This window comes from Salmo salar, chromosome ssa16, assembly GCF_905237065.1.
Source record: "Salmo salar chromosome ssa16, Ssal_v3.1, whole genome shotgun sequence".
Lineage (NCBI taxonomy): Eukaryota > Metazoa > Chordata > Actinopteri > Salmoniformes > Salmonidae > Salmo > Salmo salar.
In genome coordinates this window covers 13,116,365-13,131,888 of record NC_059457.1, presented here as the reverse complement: position 1 = coordinate 13,131,888, position 15,524 = coordinate 13,116,365, and the positions used below count along the sequence as shown (strand labels likewise).

Sequence of the window (15,524 nt, the reverse complement as noted above, 5' to 3'; positions counted from 1 at the left end):
GGACAGAGGAGAGGGTAGAGGACAGAGGAGAGGGCAGAGGAGAGGGTAGAGGACAGAGGAGAGGGTAGAGGACAGAGGAGAGGGTAGAGGACAGAGGAGAGGGCAGAGGACAGAGGAGAGGGCAGAGGACAGAGGAGAGGGCAGAGGACAGAGGAGAGGGCAGAGGACAGAGGAGAGGGCAGAGGACAGAGGAGAGGGCAGAGGACAGAGGAAGAGGGTAGAGGAGAGGGTAGAGGAGAGAGGAAAGGGTAGAGGAGAGGGTAGAGGACAGAGGAGAGGGTAGAGGGTAGAGGAGAGGGTAGAGGAGAGGGTAGAGGACAGAGGAAAACAGAGGAGAGGGCAGAGGACAGAGGAGAGGGTAGAGGACAGAGGAGAGGGTAGAGGACAGAGGAGAGGGTAGAGGACAGAGGAGAGGGTAGAGGACAGAGGAGAGGGTAGAGGACAGAGGAGAGGGTAGAGGACATGGTAGAGGACAGAGGAGAGGGTAGAGGACAGAGGAGAGGGTAGAGGACAGAGGAGAGGGTAGAGGACAGAGGAGAGGGTAGAGGACAGAGGAGAAGGCAGAGGACAGGCAGAGGAGAGGGTAGAAGAAAGAGGAGAGGGACAGAGGAGAGGGCAGAGGACAGAGGACAGGCAGAGGAGAGGGTAGAGGACAGAGGAGAGGGTAGAGGAGAGGGTAGAGGACAGAGAGGAGGGTAGAGGACAGAGGAGAGGGCAGAGGACAGAGGAGAAGGGCAGAGGACAGAGGAGAGGGCAGAGGAGAGGGCAGTGGACAGAGGAGAGGGTAGAGGACAGAGGAGAGGGCAGAGGAGAGGGTAGAGGACAGAGGAGAGGGCAGAGGACAGAGGAGAGGGTAGAGAACAGAGGAGAGGGCAGAGGACAGAGGAGAGGGTAGAGGACAGAGGAGAGGGCAGAGGACAGAGGAGAGGGTAGAGGACAGAGGAGAGGGTAGAGGACAGAGGACAGGGTAGAGGACAGAGGAGAGGGTAGAGGACAGAGGAGAGGGCAGAGGACAGAGGAGAGGGTAGAGGACAGAGGAGAGGGTAGAGGACAGAGGAGAGGGTAGAGGACAGAGGAGAGGGCAGGAGGCAGAGAGGAGAGGACAGAGGAGAGGGCAGAGGACAGAGGAGAGGGTAGAGGACAGAGGAGAGGGTAGAGGACAGAGGAGAGGGTAGAGGCAGAGGAGAGGGTAGAGGACAGAGGAGAGGGCAGAGGAGAGGGTAGAGGACAGAGGGAGGTAGAGGACAGAGGAGAGGGCAGAGGACAGAGGAGAGGGTAGAGGACAGAGGAGAGGGTAGAGGACAGAGGAGAGGGCAGAGGAGAGAGGGTAGAGGACAGAGGAGAGGGTAGGGGACAGAGGAGAGGGTAGAGGACAGAGGAGAGGGTAGAGGACAGAGGAGAGGGTAGAGGACAGAGGAGAGGGCAGAGGACAGAGGAAAGGGTAGAGGACAGAGGAAAGGGTAAGAGGACAGAGGATAGGGTAGAGGAGAGGGTAGAGGACAGAGGAGAGGGTGAGAGGACAGAGGAGAGGGTAGAGGACAGAGGAGAGGGTAGAGGACAGAGGAGAGGGAGAGGAGGGCAGAGTAGAGGATAGGGTAGAGGACAGAGTAGAGGACAGAGGAGAGGGCAGAGGAGAGGGCAGAGGACAGAGGAGAGGGTAGAGGACAGAGGAGAGGGTAGAGGGCAGAGGACAGAGGAGAGGGCAGAGGACAGAGGAGAGGGTAGAGGACAGAGGAGAGGGCAGAGAACAGAGGAGAGGGCAGAGGACAGAGGAGAGGGCAGAGGACAGAGGAGAGGGCAGAGGACAGAGGAGAGGGCAGAGGACAGAGGAGAGGGCAGAGGACAGAGGAGAGGGCAGAGGAGAGGGCAGAGGACAGAGGAGAGGGCAGAGGACAGAGAAGAGGGTAGAGGACAGAGGAGAGGGCAGAGGAGAGGGTAGAGGACAGAGGAGAGGGTAGAGGACAGAGGAGAGGGCAGAGGACAGAGGAGAGGGCAGAGGACAGAGGAGAGGGCAGAGGACAGAGGAGAGGGCAGAGGACAGAGGAGAGGGCAGAGGACAGAGGAGAGGGCAGAGGACAGAGGAAAGGGTAGAGGAGAGGGTAGAGGAGAGAGGAGAGGGTAGAGGAGAGGGTAGAGGGTAGAGGAGAGGGTAGAGGAGAGGGTAGAGGACAGAGGAAAACAGAGGAGAGGGCAGAGGACAGAGGAGAGGGTAGAGGACAGAGGAGAGGGTAGAGGACAGAGGAGAGGGTAGAGGACAGAGGAGAGGGTAGAGGACATGGTAGAGGACAGAGGAGAGGGTGGAGGACAGAGGAGAGGGTAGAGGACAGAGGAGAGGGTAGAGGACAGAGGAGAGGGTAGAGGACAGAGGAGAAGGCAGAGGACAGGCAGAGGAGAGGGTAGAAGAAAGAGGAGAGGACAGAGGAGAGGGCAGAGGACAGAGGACAGGCAGAGGAGAGGGTAGAGTACAGAGGAGAGGGTAGAGGAGAGGGTAGAGGACAGAGAGGAGGGTAGAGGACAGAGGAGAGGGCAGAGGACAGAGGAGAAGGGCAGAGGACAGAGGAGAGGGCAGAGGAGAGGGCAGTGGACAGAGGAGAGGGTAGAGGACAGAGGAGAGGGCAGAGGAGGGGGTAGAGGACAGAGGAGAGGGCAGAGGACAGAGGAGAGGGCAGAGAACAGAGGAGAGGGCAGAGAACAGAGGAGAGGGTAGAGAACATAGGAGAGGGCAGAGGACATAGGAGAGGGTAGAGGACATAAGAGAGGGTAGAGGACAGAGGACAGGGTAGAGGACAGAGGAGAGGGCAGAGGACAGAGGAGAGGGCAGAGGACAGAGGAGAGGGTAGAGGACAGAGGAAAGGGTAGAGGACAGAGGAAAGGGTAGAGGACAGAGGAAAGGGTAGAGGAGAGGGTAGAGGACAGAGGAGAGGGTAGAGGACAGAGGAGAGGGTAGAGGACAGAGGAGAGGGTAGAGGAGAGGGTAGAGGAAAGAGGAGAGGACAGAGGAGAGGGCAGAGGACAGAGGAGAGGGTAGAGGATAGAGGAGAGGGCAGAGGACAGAGGAGAGGGCAGATGACAGGCAGAGAGAGGGTAGAGGACAGAGGAGAGGACAGAGGAGAGGGAAGAGGATAGAGGAGAGGGCAGAGGACAGAGGACAGAGGAGAGGGTAGAGGACAGAGGAGAGGGTAGAGGACAGAGGAAAGGGTAGAGGACAGAGGAGAGGGTAGAGGACAGAGGAGAGGGTAGAGGACAGAGGAGAGGGCAGAGGAGAGGACAGAGGACAGAGAACAGAGGAGAGGGTAGAGGACAGAGGAGAGAGTAGACGACAGACGAGAGGGCAGAGAACAGAGGGTAGAGGGCAGAGGACAGAGGAGAGGGCAGAGGACAGAGGAGAGGGTAGAGGACAGAGGAGAGGGTAGAGGACAGAGGAGAGGGCAGAGGAGACGGTAGAGGACAGAGGAGAGGATAGAGGACAGAGGAGAGGGCAGAGGACAGAGGAGAGGGCAGAGGACAGAGGAGTGGGCAGAGGACAGAGGAGAGGGCAGAGGACAGAGGAGAGGGCAGAGGACAGAGGAGAGGGTAGAGGACAGAGGAGAGGGTAGGGGACAGAGGAGAGGGTAGAGGACAGAGGAGAGGGTAGAGGACAGAGGAGAGGGTAGAGGACAGAGGAGAGGGTAGAGGACAGAGGAGAGGACAGAGGAGAGGGCAGAGGACAGAGGAGAGGGTAGAGGACAGAGGAGAGGGTAGAGGACAGCGGAGAGGGTAGAGGACAGAGGAGAGGACAGAGGAGAGGGTAGAGGACAGAGGAGAGAGTAGACGACAGAGGAGAGGGCAGAGAACAGAGGGTAGAGGGCAGAGGACAGAGGAGAGGGTAGAGGACAGAGGAAAGGGTAGAGGACAGAGGAAAGGGTAGAGGAGAGGGTAGAGGACAGAGGAGAGGGTAGAGGACAGAGGAGAGGGTAGAGGACAGAGGAGAGGGTAGAGGAGAGGGTAGAGGAAAGAGGAGAGGACAGAGGAGAGGGCAGAGGACAGAGGAGAGGGTAGAGGATAGAGGAGAGGGCAGAGGACAGAGGAGAGGGCAGATGACAGGCAGAGGAGAGGGTAGAGGACAGAGGAGAGGACAGAGGAGAGTGAAGAGGACAGAGGAGAGGGCAGAGGACAGAGGAGAGGGCAGAGGACAGAGGAGTGGGCAGAGGACAGAGGAGAGGGCAGAGGACAGAGGAGAGGGCAGAGGACAGAGGAGAGGGTAGAGGACAGAGGAGAGGGTAGGGGACAGAGGAGAGGGTAGAGGACAGAGGAGAGGGTAGAGGACAGAGGAGAGGGTAGAGGACAGAGGAGAGGGTAGAGGACAGAGGAGAGGACAGAGGAGAGGGCAGAGGACAGAGGAGAGGGTAGAGGACAGAGGAGAGGGTAGAGGACAGAGGAGAGGGTAGAGGACAGAGGAGAGGACAGAGGAGAGGGTAGAGGACAGAGGAGAGAGTAGACGACAGAGGAGAGAGTAGACGACAGAGGAGAGGGCAGAGAACAGAGGGTAGAGGGCAGAGGACAGAGGAGAGGGTAGAGGACAGAGGAGAGGGTAGAGGACAGAGGAGAGGGCAGAGGAGAGGGCAGAGGACAGAGGAGAGGGCAGAGGACAGAGGAGTGGGCAGAGGACAGAGGAGAGGGCAGAGGACAGAGGAGAGGGCAGAGGACAGAGGAGAGGGCAGAGGACAGAGGAGAGGGTAGAGGACAGAGGAGAGGGTAGAGGACAGAGGAGAGGGCAGAGGACAGAGGAGTGGGCAGAGGACAGAGGAGTGGGCAGAGGACAGAGGAGAGGGCAGAGGACAGAGGAGAGGGCAGAGGACAGAGGAGAGGGCAGAGGACAGAGGAGAGGGTAGGGGACAGAGGAGAGGGTAGAGGACAGAGGAGAGGGTAGAGGACAGAGGAGAGGACAGAGGAGAGGGCAGAGGACAGAGGAGAGGGCAGAGGACAGAGGAGAGGGTAGAGGACAGAGGAGAGGGCAGAGGAGAGGACAGAGGAGAGGACAGAGGACAGAGAACAGAGGAGAGGGTAGAGGACAGAGGAGAGAGTAGAGGACAGAGGAGAGGGTAGAGGACAGAGGAGAGGGTAGAGGACAGAGGAGAGGGTAGAGGACAGAGGAGAGGGCAGAGGACAGAGGACAGGGCAGAGGACAGGGGAGAGGGTAGAGGACAGAGGAAAGGGTAGAGGACAGAGGAGAGGGTAGAGGACAGAGGAGAGGGTAGAGGACAGAGGAGAGGGCAGAGGACAGAGGAAAGGGTAGAGGACAGAGGAAAGGGTAGAGGAGAGGGTAGAGGACAGAGGAGAGGGTAGAGGACAGAGGAGAGGGTAGAGGACAGAGGAGAGGGTAGAGGAGAGGGTAGAGGACAGAGGAGAGGGCAGAGGACAGAGGAGAGGCAGAGGAGAGGGTAGAGGACAGAGGAGAGGACAGAGGAGATGGTAGAGGACAGAGGAGAGGGCAGAGGACAGAGGAGAGGGTAGAGGACAGAGGAGAGGGTAGAGGACAGAGGAAAGAGGAGAGGGTAGAGGACAGAGGAAAGGATAGAGGACAGAGGAGAGGGTAGAGGACAGAGGAGAGGGTAGAGGACAGAGGAGAGGGTAGAGGACAGAGGAGAGGGTAGAGGACAGAGGAGAGGGTAGAGGACAGAGGAGAGGGCAGAGGAGAGGACAGAGGACAGAGAACAGAGGAGAGGGTAGAGGACAGAGGAGAGGGCAGAGAACAGAGGGTAGAGGGCAGAGGACAGAGGAGAGGGTAGAGGACAGAGAAGAGGGTAGAGGACAGAGGAGAGGGTGGAGGACAGAGGAGGGTAGAGGACAGAAGAGAGGGCAGAGGACAGAGGAGGGTAGAGGACAGAAGAGAGGGCAGAGGACAGAGGAGAGGGCAGAGGACAGAGGAGAGGGCAGAGGACAGAGTAGAGGGCAGAGGAGAGGGTAGAGGACAGAGGGGAGGGCAGAGCACAGAGGAGAGGGCAGAGGAGAGGGCAGAGGAGAGGGCAGAGGACAGAGGAGAGGGTAGAGGACAGAGGAGAGGGTAGAGGACAGAGGAGAGGGTAGAGGACAGAGGAGAGGGCAGATGACAGAGGAGAGGGCAGATGACAGGGGAGAGGGTAGAGGACAGAGGAAAGGGTAGAGGACAGAGGAAAGGGTAGAGGACAGAGGAGAGGACAGAGGAGAGGGTAGAGGACAGAGGAGAGGGTAGAGGAGAGGGTAGGGGACAGAGGAGAGGGTAGAGGACAGAGGAGAGGGTAGAGGACAGAGGAGAGGGTAGAGGACAGAGGAGAGGGTAGAGGACAGAGGAGAGGGTAGAGGACAGAGTAGAGGAGAGGGTAGAGGACAGAGGAGAGGGTAGGGGACAGAGGAGAGGGTAGAGGACAGAGGAGAGGGTAGAGGACAGAGGAGAGGGTATAGGACAGAGTAGAGGGTAGAGGACAGAGGAGAGGGTAGAGGACAGAGGAGAGGGTAGAGGACAGAGGAGAGGGTAGAGGACAGAGGAGAGGGCAGAGGACAGAGGAAAGGGTAGAGGACAGAGGAAAGGGTAGGGGACAGAGGAGAGGGTAGAGGACAGAGGAGAGGGTAGAGGACAGAGGAGAGGGCAGAGGACAGAGGAAAGGGTAGAGGACAGAGGAAAGGGTAGAGGACAGAGGAAAGGGTAGAGGAGAGGGTAGAGGACAGAGGAGAGGGTAGAGGACAGAGGAGAGGGTAGAGGACAGAGGAGAGGGTAGAGGACAGAGGAGAGGGTAGAGGACAGAGTAGAGGAGAGGGTAGAGGACAGAGGAGAGGACAGAGGAGAGGGCAGAGGACAGAGGAGAGGGTAGAGGACAGAGGAGAGGGTAGAGGACAGAGGACAGAGGAGAGGGCAGAGGACAGAGGAGAGGGTAGAGGACAGAGGAGAGGGTAGAGGAGAGGGTAGAGGACAGAGGAACGAGGAGAGGGTAGAGGACAGAGGAAAGGGTAGAGGACAGAGGAGAGGACAGAGAACAGAGGAGAGGGTAGAGGACAGAGGAGAGGGCGGAGGACAGAGGAGAGGGCAGAGGAGAGGGTAGATGACAGAGGGGAGGGCAGAGCACAGAGGAGAGGGCAGAGGAGAGGGTAGAGGACAGAGGAGAGGGTAGAGGACAGAGGAGAGGGTAGAGCACAGAGGAGAGGTTAGAGGACAGAGGAGAGGGTAGAGGACAGAGGAGAGGGTAGAGGACAGAGGAGAGGGCAGAGGACAGAGGAGAGGGCAGAGGACAGGGGAGAGGGTAGAGGACAGAGGAAAGGGTAGAGGACAGAGGAAAGGGTAGAGGACAGAGGAGAGGGTAGAGGACAGAGGAGAGGGTAGAGGACAGAGGAGAGGGTAGAGGACAGAGGAGAGGGTAGAGGAGAGGGTAGAGGACAGAGGAGAGGACAGAGGAGAGGGCAGAGAACAGAGGAGAAGGTAGAGGACAGAGGAGAGGGTAGAGGACAGAGGAGAGGGTAGAGGACAGAGGAGAGGACAGAGGAGAGGGTAGAGGACAGAGGAGAGGGTAGAGGACAAAGGAGAGGGTAGAGGACAGAGGAGAGGACAGAGGAGAGGGTAGAGGACAGAGGAGAGGGTAGAGGACAGAGGAGAGGGTAGAGGACAGAGGAGAGGGTAGAGGACAGAGGAGAGGACAGAGGAGAGGGTAGAGGACAGAGGAGAGGACAGAGGAGAGGGTAGAGGACAGAGGAGAGGGTAGAGGACAGAGGAGAGGACAGAGGAGAGGGTAGAGGACAGAGGAGAGGGTAGAGGACAGAGGAGAGGGTAGAGGACAGAGGAGAGGGTAGAGGACAGAGGAGAGGGTAGAGAACAGAGGAGAGGGTAGAGGACAGAGGAGAGGGTAGAGGACAGAGGAGAGGGTAGAGGACAGAGGAGAGGGTAGAGGACAGAGGAGAGGGTAGAGAACAGAGGAGAAGGTAGAGGACAGAGGAGAGGGTAGAGGACAGAGGAGAGGGTAGAGGACAGAGGAGAGGACAGAGGAGAGGGTAGAGGACAGAGGAGAGGACAGAGGAGAGGGTAGAGGACAGAGGAGAGGACAGAGGAGAGGGTAGAGGACAGAGGGTGGAGAGGACCATCAAGAAGAGGAAGATGTGAGAAGAGAGGAAAGAGAAGTTAGGCACAGGTTTCATTTGCAACATTTGATGCCAGTGATTTGTTACTATCTCAGATTCAACAAATAACAGAGCCAAAAAAATGTAGCACTCTTAAAAACACTAAAGAACATTCAACCGCTGTAAACAGACTACTGATGCAACTATTGGTTGTCCTTTGTGCGAGAACACACAGAAAGTAAAAAAAAGAGTCCGAACACATAAAGAAACGGTGCAGCCCGTACCCCTGCTCTACTCGATCCCCTCCAAGTCTTATTCTCTACGCAAACTGAAACCTAGGAAATCAGCATCTGGAGCAGCGACTGATGCAATCCATCCAGGCCTGCCAGCTGCTTTCCACTGCTGCTAGCTGCACCCCATGAACCTATTCCCGACTGTAGTTTAAAACATGAGGAATGCAGTGGAGAAGGACGAAATCTTGGTCCCTGTGTTTCTAGAGTGAACGCACCCAAGTAGATTTCAACAATTTTACAAGAAAGAAACTTCATATGAGATTCAAGGAAAATACAGACCTTTGAAAAAGACAAATTTCCCATCGTGCCGTTCATAGCCAGAGTCTATATCATCAGGTAGTCCAACCCAGAAGACAGAAATGGGCATTGGGTAGTTGTCCAGGACACGGTTCCTTCTAACTCTCCAGAACCAGCCACCCTGGAAAGGACAGAACACACCGTCCGAACATATTTACTAACTTCATCCTCTTTTGGGAGATTAGTATGAAGTATGAATTAATAGAACTAAACCAAAAAAAAAACGCTGTATTCTTAGAATAGCTCTGCTTCTCACCTTGAAGACAAACATCTCCCCTCGCAGCATGGTGACCGTATCAAAGTCCCCGTCACAGATGTCCAGGGCGGTGTGGTCAGGCTGCACAGGGCGACGAGGCTCATCTCTCCTGATGTAGGGGGTCACCGGCACAGGGTCAGGCCAGGGGATGGTGGGTTCTGGGTCAGGGATTGGAGGGAGGTGAGGTGCGTCGGTGGGATCTGGTTCAGGTTCTTGTTGGTCTGGGGTGTCAGGGTCATAGGTGGGGCTGGGGGGGTCTGTCTGGAGAGAACGATAAGGGGTGGTGGTGGGGTTTAGATCTGGAGGAGCAGTGGTGGTGGGGTCTTGGTGGGGGGCGGTGTCATCCCTGGTGGTGGTGGGTGGGTCCTGAGTGGGAGAATCGTCTGGAGGTCCTGCACAATCCAAGATCATGACGTTATAAATTCCACTAGTTTGAATTAATTAATCTAACACATATTCCCCTCTCTGTTGCTTGTTTGGGCGCGCACGCACACACACACACACACACACACAGACAGAGAGAGAGAGAGTCTAATTTTCCACTCCGTGCTGTGGCAGGAAGCCCATGAAGCTTTTTGGAAGGAAGCCCTTCTGGTTGCACAGTGACAGAGAGAGGAAAAACAGACATACAGTACTTACACAAGACTTACAACCTTTAAAGGGATACTTCAGGATTTTATCTACTTCCCTAGAGTCAGATGAACTCGGGGTTAGCATTTTTGTGTCTCTGCATGCTGTTTGAGGGAAGTTGCTAACTAGCGCAATTGCTAACAACAGTTCATCTGACTCTGAGGAAGAAGATAAAGGGCCTCATTGCCAAAATCCCGAAGAATCTGTTGAACTATGAGTGTGAACTACGATAAGGATCGCTAAATACTATCTTCAGTGTGTCTGCAGTGCACATACAAACATTCACTAGTTTTATGACACACAAAGGGACAATGACTTCTATTCAGTCATGGACAGAGTAGGATCATTGTAAAAGCATGTATGGCATGCTGTGAGGGAGAATCTCAATTGAAGGGGGTCTATTGTGTATGTGTGTGTGCGCGCGCACTGTGGGGGCCTGAGGAAGGGCTCCTCACCATATATCTTCTGTATTCCACTCCTGTCATCCTCTGGGAGTGAGAAGGTCTTTGTGTCCATGTACTGGTAGAGGGGAGACATGATGGCATTGGTGTTGTCAGAGTGCTCCAGGCCCAGAGCATGGCCCAGCTCATGCACCGCAACCAGGAATAGGTCAATACCTGGGAGGAGAGGAGGGAGGAATGGAGAGAGGGAGAGACAATGATAGGAAGAGGAGAAAGAAAATGTATATCAAAAGATATCAATAAGGAATTCATTTAGAAACAAATGACATGGAAATAGTAACGGTCATTTGTCTGTATGTAATGACTGACTGAGGAGACAATGGGGGCAAAGGGGACAAAGTGTCTATCTTACCTGATGGATTATGGTTGTCAAGTGTCCACGGTTCGTCTGCGTCAAAGTGTGTGTCTCCGCCCATCCCGGGCCCTGGGTAGTAGGCATGAGCCAGGGACCCCCCTTCGCCGTCAAACAGAGACATGTCTCCATGGAAACCGGAGGCAAACAACAGCATGATATCTAGCGCGTCCTGGCTGCTGTTGGTGATGTCTTGGAAGGCGATTTCTTCGAAGGTCAGTGGTGTCACATGCTCCCACACCAAAAAGGCCTTGCGGATGGCTTCTTGTGTCCGCTCCTCACCGACCTTCGGGGTAGTATTCATAATGCTGGGAGAGGGGGTTGAGGAAAGGACAAGATATTCTTAGTACTTACACATACAACACTGAAGAAATATATAAATGCAACATGTAAAATGTTGGTCCCATGTTTCATGAGATGAAATAAAAAAGGTCCCAGACATTTTCCATACGCACAAGAAGCTTATTTCTCTCTCGATTACGTCCCTGTTAGTGAGCATTTCTCCTTTGCCAAGATAATCCATCCACCTGACAGGTGTGGCATATCAAGAAACTGATTCAAATGTGCAATTTTGTCACACAACACAATGCCACAGATGTCACAAGTTGAGAGAGCGTGCAATTGGCATGCTGACTGCAGGAATATCCACCAGAGCTGATGCCAGAGAAAGGAATGTTCATTTCTCTAAGATATGCTTCCTCCAACATAGTTTTAGATAATTTGGCGGTACGTTCAACTGGCCTCACAACCGCAGACCACGTGTATGGTGTCGTGTAGGTAAGCGGTTTGCTGATGTCAACGTTGTGAACAGAGCGCCCCATGGTGGCAGTGGGGTTATGGTTGGTCAGGCATAAGCTACGGACAACGAACACAATTGCAGTTTATCGATGGCAATTTGAATGCACAGAGACACCGTGACGAGATCCTGAGGCCCATTGTCGTGCAAATTCATACACCACCATCACCTCATATTTCAGCATGATAATGCACGGCCCCATGTCGCAAGGATCTGTACACAATTCCTGGAGGCTGAAAATGTCCCAGTTATTCCATGGCCTACATACTCACCAGACATGTCACCCATTGAGCGTGTTTGGGATGCTCTAGATTGATGTGTACGACAGCACGTTCCAGTTCCCGCCAATATCCAGCAACTTCGCACAGAGGAGTGGGACAACATTCCACAATCAACGGCCTGATCAACTCTATGCGAAGGAGATGTCGCGCTGTATGAGGCAAATGGTGGTCACACCAGATACTGACTAGTTGTCTAATCCACTCCCCTACCTTATATTAAGTATCTGTGACCAACAGATAGATATCTGTATTCCCAGTCATGTGAAATCCATATATTAGGGCCTAATGAATATGTTTCAATTCACTGATTTCCTTATATGAACTGTAACTCAGTCAAATCTATGAAATTGTTGCATGTTGCGTTTATATTTTTGTTGAGTGTATATATGGTTTATACACATATGGGAATGCAGGTGTCTTTGACATATTGCTAATACTGACGCTTTGCACGGCCGTCAGTTCAGGCATGGGGAAATCTGTGAGATTCCCAAAATGGATTTCTTAGAATCCCCCGGCATACATAGACCTACCACACACCTGTAGGTCAGATGGTTCTTGTCCCACTTCTGGTCAGTGAGAGTGTAGCGTTTCCGCCTCATACCGTTCTCAGTCTGCCCAAAAGATTTGTCTGGGACTCCACAGCGAGGCCTTCTCATGGCCCTAAAGGGAAGAGAGAAAAACTAAATTGAAAAGAGCCCTGATGACCACAGATAGGATTAGATACATTGATGTTAATTGAAGGCTAGAGAGTGGTTCCATACTCCTAGACCAGGAGGTGCAACTTTTATCTGGCTCAGAAATGCTCTAGAAATGTAATCATGACTCTACATTATCTTGGCATCATTATCAATTTAGTCTATCAGGCTGTACAGTCAACCTGGAGGGCTTCAGACACTAGGAGAAAAGTATAATTTCGGCTGTCAGTGCCATCCATACTTCAGTGTGGCATCGTCCATCTCTCCAGTGACCTCCAGGCCATAGAAGCGCTGCATGTCGCTGACAGCATTTGACAGGATCTGAGAGGACTGCATGGTGGACATCTGTCTGCTGGCCTGGGACAGGTAGCCAAAACTCCGCAACCACGACTATAATTACACAACAGGGATAGAGAGATGGACAGATGGAGATAGATTGAGCGAGTGAGTGAGTGAGTGAGTGCGTGAGTGAGTGAGTGAGTGAGTGAGTGAGTGAGTGTGTGTGAGTGACAGAGAAAGAGCCAGACAGAGATAGAGAAAGTGAAAAAGACAATGAGAGAGAAACAACAAATGGAGAGAGAGGGGGGGTTAAAAAAAGAGAAGAATAGAGACCGAGAGGACAGAGAAACAGATGGTTTGTATGGCATTCCTCCTTCGAGTCCTTATTGGCAGCTTAGATATCTACTGATCCGATCCTGTGGTTAATAGGACCGACAGAGCAGAAGTCATGGGGTCTAACAGTAAAAGCTTTGGAATGTAAGCCGTTAAAGGGACAGTTCACCCAAATTACAAAAAGACACATTGGTTTCCTTACCCTGTAAGAAGTCTATGGACAAGGTATGGTAGAAATCCATGCCTTGATTTACTTTCCCTGGCACTGTTTCCACATGCTAATGTTTTAGTATTGGGACCGATATTAGCATTGTTCGCGCATCATGTTCAAAACATCTATGTGACTTTGTTGAAGTTACAATCCATTTTAGATACTTTCGGATGATTTGGACATGATGCGCGAAAAATTATAATATCGGTCCCATGACTTGAATGGGAGCTGTGCCACAAATGTGGAAACAGTTCCAGAGAAACCAAACCATGGATCGCTGTCAAACCTTGTCCACAGACTGTTTACAGGGTAAGGAAACCAATGTGTCATTTTGTAATTTGGCTGAAGTCTCTCTTCAACACAAAACAAATTTTTACATTTACATTTACGTCATTTAGCAGACGCTCTTATCCAGAGCGACTTACAAATTGGTGCATTCACCTTAAGATATCCAGTGGAACAACCACTTTACAATAGTACATCTATATCTTTTTTTTTGGGGGGGGGGATTACTATATCCTATCCCAGGTATTCCTTAAAGAGGTGGGGTTTCAGGTGTCTACGGAAGGTGGTGATTGACTCCGCTGTCCTGGCGTCGTGTGGGCGAACTTACAGTATATACAGGAAATGTTAAAAAAAACAAGATTAAACTGTCTATATTTTTTTTTACCACTTTTTTCTCCCCAATTTCGTGGTATTCAATTGGTAGTAGTTACAGTCTGGTCTCATCGCTGCAACTCCCGTACAGACTCGGGAGAGGCGAAGGTCGAGAGCCATGTGTCCCCCGAAACACAACCCGACAAAGCCGCACTGCTTCTTGACACAATCCACATCCAACCAGGAAGCCAGCCGCACCAATGTGTCGGAGGAAACACCGTACACCTGGCGACCTGGTCAGCGTGCACTGCGCCCGGCCCGCCATATGAGTCACTAGTGCACGATGAGACAAGGATATCCCTGCCGGCCAAACCCTCCCTAACCCGGACGACGATGGGCCAATTGTGCATCGCCCCATGGACCTCCCGGTCGCGGCCGGCTGCGCCAGAGCCTGGGTTCGAACCCAGAGCCTGAGTTTGAATCTCTGGTGGCACAGCTAGCACTGCGATGCAGTGCCTTAGACCAGTGCGCCACCCGGGAGGTGTCAGAATACAACCTTACTGTGAAATGCTTACTTACAAGCCCTTAACCAATATTGCAGTTCAAGAAAGAGTTAAGAAAATATTTACCAAATAAACTAAAGTAAAAAATAATAAAAAGGAACACAATAAAATAACGAGGCTATATACAGGGTCAATGTCAATGTAGCCTTTACACAGTCTGGAGGTGTGTTTTGGGTCATTGTCTTATTGAAAAACAAATTATATTCCCACTAAGCGCAAACCAGACAGGTTGGCGTATCACTGCAGAATGCTGTGGTAGCCATGTTGGTTAAGTGTGCCTTGAATTCTAAATAAATCACAGACAGTGTCACCAGCAAAGCACCCCCACACCATCACACATCCTCCTCCGTGCTTCACGGTGGGAACCACACATGCGGAGATCATCCGTTCACCTACTCTCCATCTCACAAAGACACGGTGGTTGGAACCAAAAATCTCAAATTAGGACTCATCAGACCAAAGGACAGATTTCCACTGGTCTAATGTCCATCGCTCGTGTTTCTTGGCCCAATCAAGTATCTTCTTCTTATTGGTGTCCTTAGGTAATGGTTTCTTTGAAGCAATTCGACCATGAAGGCCTGATTCACACAGTCTCCTCTGAACAGTTGATGTTGAGATGTTGTCTGTTACTTGAACTCTGTGAAGCATTTATTTGGCCTACAATCTGAGGTGCAGTTAATTGCAGATTTCTGAGGCTGGTAACTCTAATGAACTTATCCTCTTGCAGCAGAGGTAACTCTGGGTCTTCCTTTCCTGTGGCGGTCCTTATGAGAGCCAGTTTCATCATAGCGCTTGATGGTTTTTGTGACTGAACTTGAAGAAATTCAAGTTCTTGAAATTTTCCGGATTGACTGACCTTCATGTCTTAATAAAGTAATGATGGACTGTTGTTTCTCTTTGCCTATTTGAGCTGTTCTTGCCATAATATGGACTTGGTCTTTTACCATATAGGGCAATCTTCTGGATACCACCCCTACAGCACAACTGATTGGCTCAAACACATTAAGAAGGAAAGAAATTCCACAAATTAATTTTTAACAAGGCACACCTGTTAATTGAAATGCATTCCAGGTGACTACCTCCCAAAGCTGGTTGAGAGAATGCAAAGCGTGTGCAAATATAAAATATATTTTGATTTGTTTAACTTTTTTTGGTTAATACATGATTCCATGTGTGTTACTTCATAGTTTTGATGTCTTCACTATTATTCTACAACGTAGAAAATCATTTTTGCTATCGTTCTTTTTTTACATCCGTTATTAGACAGTGGCAACAATGATGATTATGAACATGGTCTTTTGCCTGCTAATGCCTGCAATGCAGTGAAGAAAACTATATGACAACAATAACGTCTAATGTAACTGGCCCCTCTAACAGTACAACTGGCCCCAGCTTGGCCCCCCCAGTTGAAATGGTCTA

The 15,524-nt window shown here is 52.2% G+C and overlaps 1 protein-coding gene across 1 annotated transcript in view; it reads right to left on the bottom strand.

The window, feature by feature from the left end:
- LOC106573210 (matrix metalloproteinase-15) overlaps window positions 1–15,524 on the bottom strand; it is a 40,712-nt gene that overhangs the window by 21,173 nt on the left and 4,015 nt on the right. The window contains exons 2-7 of the mRNA XM_014148038.2: window positions 12,364–12,512; window positions 11,965–12,087; window positions 10,351–10,658; window positions 9,993–10,154; window positions 8,908–9,299; window positions 8,634–8,772 (exon numbers count right to left, since the gene is read on the bottom strand). Of these exons, the coding sequence (XP_014003513.1) occupies window positions 8,634–8,772; window positions 8,908–9,299; window positions 9,993–10,154; window positions 10,351–10,658; window positions 11,965–12,087; window positions 12,364–12,512 (1,273 nt within the window). The remainder of the gene's footprint in view (window positions 1–8,633; window positions 8,773–8,907; window positions 9,300–9,992; window positions 10,155–10,350; window positions 10,659–11,964; window positions 12,088–12,363; window positions 12,513–15,524) is intronic.